The sequence below is a fragment of the Nicotiana attenuata genome, chromosome 6, assembly GCF_001879085.1.
Source record: "Nicotiana attenuata strain UT chromosome 6, NIATTr2, whole genome shotgun sequence".
Taxonomy (NCBI): Eukaryota; Viridiplantae; Streptophyta; class Magnoliopsida; order Solanales; family Solanaceae; genus Nicotiana; species Nicotiana attenuata.
In genome coordinates, this window is record NC_031994.1 from 40684159 (window position 1) to 40696183 (window position 12025).

Consider the following 12025-nt stretch of genomic DNA (forward strand, 5'->3'; position numbering starts at 1 on the left):
AGGAAACAGAACTCACCGGACTGCCTTTGAATTTGATGAGTTTCCATAGCATTTTTGGGTCACAATTGTCCTTAATCATGTGTTTTTTATGAGAAAACACATGATTAAGGGCTATTATAGCCCAAAATCGAAAAATCCTCAACATTAGGGTTTTAGGGTTTTTTGGCCAATTTTCGATTTAAATTCGAAAAGCTCCGGTGATGTTCGAAGCATTTCAGTTAGGGATTAGGGATGAGGGAGGTCAGGGGAGTATGGGGTGTGAATTTGGAGTCGTTTGGACAACTTTACGTTTTGGCCGAAATTTTCGATTTAAAATTCGAAGCTTTTGGTGAGGATTTGAGGGAAGCTAAGGCTAGATATGGAAATAGGAGGAGGAGAGGATTTAAGGGTGTTAATTTGGACGGGAACGGAGGTGGCGCCGCCGCGGGCGGCGGAGGCGGTGTTCACGGATTGGGATATTCGACCAATTTGGCTAAGTTTTGGAAGAAACTAAGCTTAGATTCGGAATGGGGAGGACGAGGGGGTACCATGGTGTAATTTTGGATGAGATTGGAGACCGGCCGCCGGCGGAGACGACTTCCGGCAGGCGGCGGATGGTGGAGGCACAGAAGGGTACGAGGAAGACGAAATCTGTCTCTAGGGTTTCTAATATTTTCGAACAGTTTTATTTAATGTGGAGATTGAACCTGGGCCGCTAGATTATGGAGATGGATGGCTGGGATTGATTGAGCACTTAACTAATTCAAAACGATGTAGTGTTTGTCTTATACTACGTCGTTTTGTTGGTCTCAGTGGGCATGGTCATTTGGACCGGGTGGGGGTGAATTTGGGCCATTTTGGCCAAGTTGGGTGTTTATTAAGACCGGTCCACCTTTTTAATTGTTTTTCCTTATTTCTTTTGTTTTTCTTCTTTTATTGCTTTTATTTATTTTCATTTTCATTTTGTATGTTTTATGATTTTATTAAAAATGCAAAACATTAAAGTAAAGACCTAATATATTTTCAAAGTTAAACTAATTAATTCCTAAAATTGTTTAAATAAAAAATCTATTTCGTGAAAAATTCACAATTAACAATTAAAAATGCAAAAATGGACTATTTTTTGTTATTTTCTTCATATTTTGTTCTAAAAATAACTTAACCACTAATTAATCCTAAAATATGAAATTAGATCCTAAACGCAAATGCCAAGTATTTTTAAAATGCACAAATAAAATGCAAACAATTAACAGAAACTAACACAAAATTCACAAAATTGTAAAATAATGAAAGAAATCATTTTGTTTGAATTTTTGGGAATAATTCATATAGGGCAAAAATCACGTGCTCACAAGTGCCGAGCCTAACCTCGACGAAGTAGTAACGAGGCTAAGGCGGACACTTACAATAACTATGCAGTATATAATAATAACAAGGAAGGAAAACAGAAATTGAAAGTAAGGCAGTTAATTTATGAAAAAGAACTCAATCCTCACAGTCGGATAACCCAGAATGACCAATCTCATAATTTCATGTAAAAATGCTGGAAAGCAACACAATAACATCAACGAAAACAACATACACAATCTGTTACGGCTCGCAACCTGATCCCACTGTACACACACAATCCTCCCTTATTCCACCATAGCATCATTTATCAATATCAAGAATCACATATAAAATCCGTTGCGGCGCGCAACCCGATCCCGCCATATCATCATAATCAATGTCATAATCCTCCCTTATTTTACCATGTCACAATTTATCAATATCAAGTATTACGTACTCAACCGTTGCGGCGCGTAACCTGACCCACCATATCAATATCAAAATCCTCCCTTATTCCACCATATTACAACCGTTGCGGTGTGCAATCTGATCCATAAACAATTTCAATAAATGTAATCAATCAAATAGCTCAATTCACAAGAATATCTATGATTAAAGAATATGAAAGCAATGCAATAAAGGAACCATTACTAATCAAAGGAATGCTACAAATAATATAATAGCAACAAGACAATTCAAGTACGTGACAATTAAGGAGTACAAGTAAGACAATTAAGGCAAGTAGAAATTAATAACGGAGTCATGGAAGGGACAAACATTTCAATACAAGAATAATTAATGACAAGTAATAAATTACCGCATGGGAAAGCAATTAAAGCATGTAACAGTTAAGCATGGAGTGAGATCATTCATAAAATACGAGAAAGACATGGAAACAATTAATTTGACGGCGTATATACAATGTCACCTCGCATATACGTCATTTCACATGTAATTCACATAACATATAGTTCAAGGGTTCCTAATTCCCTCAAATCAGGTTAGACCCAACACTTACCTCGCTTTGCAACCAAATCAAAGCTCAACCAGGGCCTTTCCTCTAAAATTCACCTCCAAACCAATCGAATCTAACCAAAATTGACTTAATATCATCAAACAATGCTAGGGAAATCAATTACAATAGATAAAGCAAAGATCTTTACACTTTTCCCAAAAAGTAAACAAAAGTCAACCCTGGGTTCGCTTGGTCAAAATCCGAGATTCGGACCAAAATCCAATTACCCCTTTTCCCTCGAGCCCGATTATGTGATTAGTTCCGAAATTCGACCTCAATTTGAGGTCTAAATCTCAATTTTACAAAAATTTCCAATTCTACCCAAATCCCTAATTTCTACCATAAAAGAGCATAGACTAAAAGCCAGAAATCAATGGGTGTTGATGGAAATAGAAGAAAATGAGTTAAAATATACTAACCTATGAAGTGGGGATGAAATTTCTCTTCAAAATCGCCTCTAGGCCGAGCTCTAATGTGAAGATGGTGAAAAGTGAAAAAAATCCCGTCTTTGGGATATTTTAAATCACTGGCATCAGGTTTTCATCGCGTTCGCAAAGGACCTGACGTGATCGCGAAGCACTGCGGCCTAAGTGGCCTTCACGTTTGCTAGATGCTCCTCGCGTTCGCGATGCCTCTTCCTCCCTGGCCATCACGTTCGCGACCCTTTGATCGCGTTTGCGTAGAACACCTAGCTGCTCCCCTCCCGGGCCCCTTACTCATTGCATTCGCGGGTGAAGAGCCGCGTTCGCGGAGGGTTACCCCTCCTCCCCCCCTCCCCTCCCCGAATGCTCCGCGTTCGCGAAGAAGAAATCCTCCCCAATCTCCAGTTACCCTTCGCGATCGCGAAGAAGGATACACCAGATATCAGCAGCAGTGAAAACCAGCAATCCTTCAAGTCCAAAGTGGTCTGTAGCCTATTCGAAACTCACCCGAGCCCCTCGGGCTCCAAACCAAATATGCATACAAGTATAAGAACATCACACGAACTTGCTCGCGAGATCAAAACACCAAAATAACACCTAGAACCATGAGTCGGACATCAAAATGAATGAAATTTTCAAAGAAACTTAAGAACCTCCAAACTTACAACAGGACATCCGAATCACGTCAAATCAACTCCGTTTTGCATCAAATTTTAAAGACAAGTCATAAATAGCGAAATGAACCTATTCCAAGTTCCGAAACCGAACTTCGAACCCAGTAGCTACAAAGTCAACCTACGATCAAACTTAGGAATTCTTTAAACTTTCAAATTTCTAATTTTTCAACAAATCACGTTAAATCAAGTTAGGGACTTTCAAATTCGATTCCGCGAATATGCCCAAGTCCCAAATCACGGTACGGACCCACAAGGACCGTCAAAATACTGATCCGGATCCGTTTACACAAAATATTGACCGTAGTCAATTCAAATCATTTTTAAGGCTAAATTTAACATTTTCTCCAATTTTTCACATAAAATTTTTTCGGAAAAAGACACGAAATGAAGGCTAAAACTCAAAGTGACCTATCGGGTCATCACATAGATAGTCCAAAGTCCAAAAAGAATAATGTGGAGTATTTATTTTTGGTGACTTCTTTCTTTTTGTTCTATAGTATTAGAATCACAAAAAATATTTTTTTTTGTATCCGATATTTATTAAATAATTAAATCTTAATATTTAAAATTTATAGTGAATGCGTAATACTTAACTATTAGTAAATAATAAATGAGTGTAAGAAAAACATGTTTCTTGTATTTACTTTACTAGTTTGGTATAAACTCAGTTAGTCTTTTACTTAAAACCCACCATTCTTTTTCAGGAAAAGAACATTTTTGCAACACTATACTTCGCAAGTTGCTGTTTAAATTACTTTTGTTACCATCCTTTCGCTTTCCCTACGCTCGATTGGTAATTTGTCCTTGTAGTTTAGCTCGTCGAGCTAATTTTATGCAGGGCATAATACATAAACAAGCCCCCAAACTTGGCCTCAGCCGGCAAGTACGCCCTCCAACTTTAAGTGTGCACAAGTAGGCACCTCAGCTTGTCTCTACTTTGTCAGTTGAACACTCCAATTTACAAAATGATCATCTAGATACCTCCAAAATTTATGTGTCATGTCAGCATTTGTGTTTACGTGTTCAACTTTATACAAGTTGAGTTGTTTACTTGTGCAAAGTGCAAACCCAAAGTTGGAGGGCATACTTACCCGCTGAGGCCAAGTTTGAGGGCTTGTTTATGTGCCTTCATGCAGATTTGGGCTCCCCAACCCCCACAAAAAAAAAAAAAAAAAAAAAAAAAAGCAACCAGAATGCTGGACTCCAGCCTGACCACCAGCAGCAGATTTCCAAATTCCAAGTATGTGCTGAGATATCCAGCAAATAGGTTCCTCCTATGGTCAATAAGGCAACAGTTGAGTCTGGGAATTCTGGAAAGCAAAACATATTATTTTTGCTTATGTTACTCTGAGGATCTCTAAGATGTTCCAATTCCAAATAGGACGCTAATCATTTGGTGAATATCAGATAATCAATTCAATGTGAAACCATTACAAGACAAATAACTATATCTACATTTCATGTATAACAACGCTTCATTTTCCAGATAATGTTCGCCAAAATCCATCAGCTTTAACCAGATACAAAAAATTATCCCAACTGGACATAAAATATTTGTGAAACAACTCTTCCCCTTGCCATCTGGAAAAAGAGGTTACAAATACAGAATTACAACTATAATCATATCAACCCAAATTCACTTTTTTCAGCTGAGCAAGTCAGCTTTCTGTAATCTCAAACGCTGCAATTCCTCACCTTGCTGCACAACTAAAATCCATTTTCTTGACATCTCATAGATATATATCTTACTACTTTGTTATCATCTCTTAGGTAAAACGTACCTTCAGCTTCGTAGGAAATTTTCATTCCGAGTATATATTTACCTAAGTGAGTTGTTGCCTGATAGCATCTTCATGACTAGCGTTAGGAAAAAAATTGACTTAATCCTTGAAGCATGAGAAATTGAGCAGCCAGCTCTAGAAATTAGTTGCCTCCTCTGCATCTACAGGTTCCTTAAATTTTGCCTTCTCACTAAGTTGTTGAAATGCATTTACAAGATTTTGAAGCCTTGCAACAAACTCAATTAACAAGGAAGTAAAAGTCGACAACGACAATGCACTTGCACTTTCATATGTACGTACTTCACGTTCATTTATAATCACATCTCCAAGAATTGAAAGCCGTGAAGGCCACACCATCTGATTGAACACATTCCCGGAGGAACATAATTGTGAAGCAGAAATATTCATACTTGCATTTGGATTCTGAGTATCCAGGTATTTCAATGTATGAGCAGACCTTAAATTGAGAGTTGCTTCACTAAGGGAGTTAACCGCCAAGCGTTTAGGTTCGTTGTCCTTCAGTTCCTGAAGATGTTCAGGATCTTCAAACTGCTTAGGTCGATTTGCATTTTCCCAGTTCTCCACATGAACCAAAAGATAAGATTTTTGGTCAATCAACAGTTGTAGATCCTCAGCAGCCTCATGAACTTCTTCAAGAAGGTCCCCGGGGCTAAGTTTCTCCATCTTTTCTACTTTGTCTCCGAGATGTCGTATCACTTTAGCTCCTTCAATCCCAACTCTCTGGATCTCCTTGCAAAAGACCTGCCTCAATTCAGACGCTGCCTGCAATAAGGACAATTTGCGGAAATTAATATGGAACCATGAAGCTTAAAGTCTTAATCATGGGCCTCAAAGAGTAGGAACAGAGGAAGTGCAAACAACTAAAAATCAGCTGTACCATCATATTTGATATCCAGCTACTTTGATGAACATAAGAAAGCTGGCCTTTTTTTCCATTTACTTTATTCAGAATAATATATATTGAAATAGATAAAAATATAAGACATATGCTCTATCCAGTTGAAAATACATGAATCCAATCTCAATGTATACTTGCTTTCATATCTTTGGCCAATAAATCATTTGTGGTTGTCTAACAATGCAAAACTTGGAAGCTTCCTTATGACATATCATGACAGTAGCATTTTTTAAGTACCAAAAGTACTTGTACTGAAGCCGTCATATGGAGTTTTTGTTTATAATACTTCTTTAGAAACCCCCACAAAAACAAATGCAGTCTAAAAATGCAACAGATTAAATCATCTCAACATCTTTAGGATAACTTGTTTCCAAAAAGAAGAATCAAATAAACATTGGAAAATGGCACAGTTATTGCCCACATGCAAAGATTTTGATGGACAATTTTTGAAATTGGTTGGTTGAACTAATAATAAGTTATTTACATATATGAATGATTTATACTAACTAACTACCTCCACCAAACACAGGTAAGTCAAGTAAAAACTGGACAGTGCAGATCCAATTGGCAGTAAAAAGGACAACACTATAGCACAAAAATGTACGGTCGATCTATGACTCTATAAAAATTTAAATCTGAAAACACTGGATACTTTAGAAATGCACAACCAAATTCAGGTTCCAAGGGTGACTTCTCACCCCAAAATAAGTTAGTTAACATATGAGAATTTCATAATCTGCAGAAGATCTATAAACATTTCTCTCTGCCCATTTCATTTTTGGCCCAAAGATGAGTTGCAAAAGCCCGATATGGAGAGTACTTGGCACAGTATCTAAAATTCTCTATTCATAATTCCTAAGCTGCTTCATAGCTGAAGGGATGCATATCAAAATGCAGGTTGTAGTTTATATCCAATTCGGTAAATCATATCCAATTACTTCAATAAGATCTTTACTTCATTTTTTGGAGAAGGTAAGACAACAGTTATAAGGAATCACCAAATCCAACAAGTCTATGATTTTAAAAGCATCTGCAATATAATAGGAAGAGAGTTTGATGCAGGAGTTTGAACATTGAAGCTTTACCTGTATTTCCGAAAGAATACAGCTATGCATAGCCATGACCATGAAAGCGCAATGCCTCAATGCACCACTGACTTTAACATATTCAGCCCACGGATAATTGAACATCCTGTAACGGCCATGAGGGGGTTCCCATACAGCAAAACCTAGCTGCACCAGGAATTTAAAAGTTAGTAATAAGAGAAAATTGCGCAATATCCCTATGTCCCAAATGAAAATCCACTTCAACCCCCAAAACCATCCTAAAATAATTCAAAAGAACCATTCTGAGTTCTGTATTCACCATAAAGTATCTATGAAGAATAGTGTACCAGAGAATCCTCTTGGCTTGTGGACTCCATAGCGGCCCTGTATCCACTATACACAGGATCATCAGAGGCCTGGTAAAGAAGAATTTTTGACGGTATCCTATCATATTCAAGACATTGCAGATAGCCATTGACACAACCTAACAAGACGTGTCGCTGGTGTTAGTTCAGCATAGCCTGGAAAGAGCATGTTCCAAGACAAATTGAAGATAAGAATAGAGGAAATCCTCACCTTCCAAAGAAGTAGCAACACCCTTAAAATTCTTTACCACCAATTTGTGCAAATCTTCACCAGCCCAAATGGGGAAGAGGCCAACGTTTATAAGTAAACAGACGCCAGCACCAACCCCAATTAGCAACAATCGGGAAACAGCTGCTTGAAAAAAATGTGAAGTTCCCGATACCAGCACAATACAATATGTCAACAAGAACACTCGAAATCCATATTCATATTGCTTCATTGCAGGATACAATTTCAAATAAGTTGCACAAAATCCTGAATCAAAAGATAAAAGTAATAAGATTAGAGCTGCACACAAGTCAGATGCACAGCCATGCATATTTCACCAAGGATAACAGGAGAAAAGAGATGTTACTTTACAGAGGAAGTGAAAGGTAAAAGAATATAATATCAGATAGGCATTAGTCTCAGACTTATGCAGTAATTCTCTTACTTGATTTTGTCCATGTAGCAACCAGGTAAAACCCTTCCTTCAATTTTACATTTTATGCTGCTGCTTCTTTTCTGCTTTGATTAGTATTGTCCATATAATGCTTATGCATTAGAAAAGATATAGATGGTAATTCTTGTTGGTGCTTCTGGTACGTTATGTAGTCTTAATAAAAGAGGTTATAGAAGATTGTATCTGAATCTTAGACTTCTCTACTTCCTTTTCCTTTCTAGTCTACTCTCAACGTTTCGACTCTCAGCAGCAAGAAGTCCCGCTATTGACTTCTACTCGTGCTGTTTTTTCCTCCTAATAACCAACATTTCCACAATCCTTCTAGCCTAAGTACTATTTTACACTTTCAGGAGAAAAGCCCTGTAATAAGAATCTAAACAAAGCCTTTTCAAATTTGTACAATACTAAATTTTAAAGGAAGAGTTTCACAAAAAGCCGCTGTTTCCCTTTCTTCTTCCTCTTTTTTCCATTTTAGGGGATTCGTTAATTTTTCTATACCCTATCCCTCAACCCCTCCCTCCTCCCAGGGGAAAAATGGTTTTCCCCAATTTTTGCCCCCTTGGTGACTCCATCTACCAGCCTAATCATTGGATGTTGAGGGGCTTTATTGAAGTCAAAACCACTATTAAGAGAGAGTGTGAATTAAGTAATCATTTACTCGGAACTACAGAATTGATCAAAGCCATGGGGGTTACAAAGGAAAAAGGAGTCGGAGCTCATCTTTTCGTCTAACCCAAATACAAGATAGCTATCAGTAAATTTTGACATCTAAAAAGGGCAGCCCGGTGCACGCTATGCGCGGGGTCCGGGGAAGGGTCGGACCAGAAGGGTCTATTGTATGCAACCTTACCATGCATTTCTGCAAGACGTTGTTTCTACGGCTCTAACCCGTGACCTATTCTCTTAAATTGCTATTGAATAGTTTGACATTTCAACTGCTAAGTTATTCCTTAAACTAGTCTTGCTAGTAAGGGGAAGCAGATAAAATGGGATGAAAGAAGTTCATGCTCATTCACAAATGAAACTGTACCCAATGTGTACATCATGAATTGAAGGATATTCTTGATGTAAAATACTAGAATTCAAACCAGACCTGCAATAAAAATGCTGATGACAATCACAACCTCCTGCCATTTTCCAGCCATAACAGATAATTCGGCAATGCCCAAAGCTAGCCCTGCAGCAGACAATGTCCCCAAAGCCCTGTTGAATCCTTTGTTAAGTGTCGCACCTAGCATTTGTATATATCAATTAGATTGTGGATATCAAGCAGGAATATCCACCAAAAGAAATGGATAACTGTTACTTGTCAAAATGGATAAATGTAAAAGAACAATGAACATTCAAATAGTTTGAATATTCACAAAATTTTAACATACCTATGCTGAACTCGAATACAACGACAACGGTGAGGATGGCCCAAATGGAGTATGTACCAATATAGGATAGAGGTTCTTTAAAGAAAATGAGAACCGAAACGAGGGAAAGTGCTGAACCCATCTTAGCAGCGAAAATGACTTTCCTTGGATCCTTACGACCCATCTCAATTGCCTTGAATGAACCTTGTTTAACATTACTGCAAAATTCATTAATTCGATTGCGTAATCGACGCCAAAATCCTTCATTTTCAATGTAAAATGAAGCATCCAATCCATACTCTGAACCATTGTGCAGCAATCTCGCTTTGCTCGTTTCATTAAAGTTTTGATCCACATTGGCCCCCGCCATTTTCACCCGTATAATTGCTGAATTTCGGATCAATTTTCATAAAAGCAGCAAAATTTGATGGAAAATTCGCATGATTCTTTTTTCTGAAGTATATAGATAGATAGAAGAGAGAATGATCTTGTATGAGATTGAAACTCTTAAAAGTTATAAAAAGAAGAGCAACCGTTGGTCATGATAATAGTGAAACATTCTTATAAATCCCTCAGTTGGAGAAAAAGAAAAAAAAAAAAAAAAAACAAGACCAACCGTCAGTTGCGAACCAAAAATCAAAAAATAGAAAAAAAAGAACCGTCAGGCAGAATAATTCAATCATAAGAAGGTTGTTTGCTTTCACAAAGAGCTGCGTCAACATGTTATTTATTTCTACTCCCTCTTTCGCTTTTACTAGATTTTTCATTTTTACTTATCACTTGATCATAAGAAGATAAATTTTTTTTTTATATTATATTCACTGTATTTATTACTCATTTCAAATTATTTTGTCAAATCCAATAAAATATAGGGAGAATTACACCCCTTGTCATTTGGCTCAACAACCCATCAGAAAATCACGTTTGGAGCCCTTACCCAGTGTAGCCAAGGTTGTACATAACCTGAAAATTTTTCTCCCATTGTTATTCTCCTTCAATTCTTCTTCCAGATTCAAAGATGGTAATCTCTTATGAAGTGCATTATTCTATAATTTTATCACTTATGGTTCAAAGATTCGATTTCAGAAAATTGAGTTTTTCGATTTGTTAATTGTTTGGAATGGGTGTTGTCCCAAATGATTGGAATTATCAACAGGAGTTCAAAACTTAAATTTCAAGTGATTTAGAGTAGATTCTGGATTTGAGTTAAATTCCAGAGGATGCCCAAGGAAGAAGAAGAACCTGTGAAGCTCCATTGATAGGATTCATTTGTATAATAATGTATAATATTGTATAAATAGTATATAAAGTGTATAAACACCTCTTATACACTATTTTATACAAGGTTGATACATTATTTACAGGTATTTGGTGAATTTCTCACATTTTCTTCTTCTTCTTCTTATACACCTATATACATAGTGTATCACGAATATTTTTACTACTGTGATTATACATCTTTATACACTTTTATACAACTATATACATAATGTAGCTATTTGTATAAAAGTGTATAACACTGTATAAAAGTGTATAAGCATCTATGATGAACTTTTTCTATGATTTTCACTTGCAATTCTAGTATAAAACTAGTCCAAATCTCCAGCAAATAACTTCAAACTTTGTATACAACCTACTTAGACTATTTCTAATAAGTTCAAACAATACCCACTCCAAATTTCTCACAAAATCATAATCGAAATTTAAGAAGATCAGCATTGAACGAGATGAGATTTTAGGTTTCTCACGTCTGATTTTGCGTTTTGTAGTTGTGATAGGTATGTATAAAATTGAGGAAAAAAGAGAATAAAAACTCACGGATATTTCACGCCTAAAGATACACAAAATAAGAAAATGAAAAAGAATAATTCGGAAAAATATTGATTATGGGAGAAGGCATGAATGAGTGTTGACTGAGTGTCTCGATCAATGGTTACACTAAAAATAGGGAACTGATTTTCGTTTTCATTTTTTGTTTGCATATGATACTTTTTAATTAATTAAATTAAATATTTATGAGTGAAAAGTGAGGAGAGAGCTACAATACGGTAGGTAGGTGATGGAAAAAAAAGATGAGGTTGTTATAGTTATAGGGAATGGTAAAAGAAAAGGTCTTATTGATATTTGGCTACACATTTGCAAACTTGTAACTGGGCTAAAATAGTGCAAGGTCTACTTATGAAGTACATTATTGTGTAATTTTGTCTAAAATATACATCAATTAATATAGATATCATGATAAATTATATACTTCATTTATTATTTATTAAAGAGCGTGAAAAGTCAAAACGTGTCGTGTAAAAGTGAACGGAGGGAGTATTAATTATAACACAAATATATAATAGTATACGCTTTTTCCCATTGTGCTTTAAGGATTTTTTCGAACAACAAAAAGAAATTGCAATTTCGATGCCCAAAATCAACTTGCACTTGAGATACTTGATAAAGAGCGAAAAGATACGTGTTCCACAG

General features: G+C 36.4%; 1 protein-coding gene across 1 annotated transcript; it reads right to left on the reverse strand.

Moving 5' to 3' along the window:
• Positions 4860-10113, reverse strand: LOC109226878 (aluminum-activated malate transporter 4-like). Its single transcript, XM_019391770.1, has 6 exons — positions 9575-10113; positions 9289-9426; positions 7745-8008; positions 7516-7652; positions 7208-7354; positions 4860-5986 (listed from the first exon to the last, which is right to left on the reverse strand). Exons 1-6 carry the CDS (start codon positions 9921-9923, stop codon positions 5339-5341), a joined length of 1683 nt encoding a protein of 560 aa, XP_019247315.1. The 5' UTR covers positions 9924-10113; the 3' UTR covers positions 4860-5338.

Bases quoted from the DNA above. Each gene is read 5' to 3' on its own strand.
- LOC109226878 (XM_019391770.1), bottom strand. From the start codon at position 9,923: ATGGCGGGGGCCAATGTGGATCAAAACTTTAATGAAACGAGCAAAGCG. The intron at 9,427-9,574 runs GTATGTTAAAAT...TACAAATGCTAG, and splicing joins TGTATTCGAGTTCAGCATAG to GTGCGACACTTAACAAAGGA. The intron at 8,009-9,288 runs GTCTGGTTTGAA...CTTTTGATTCAG, and splicing joins CATCAGCATTTTTATTGCAG to GATTTTGTGCAACTTATTTG.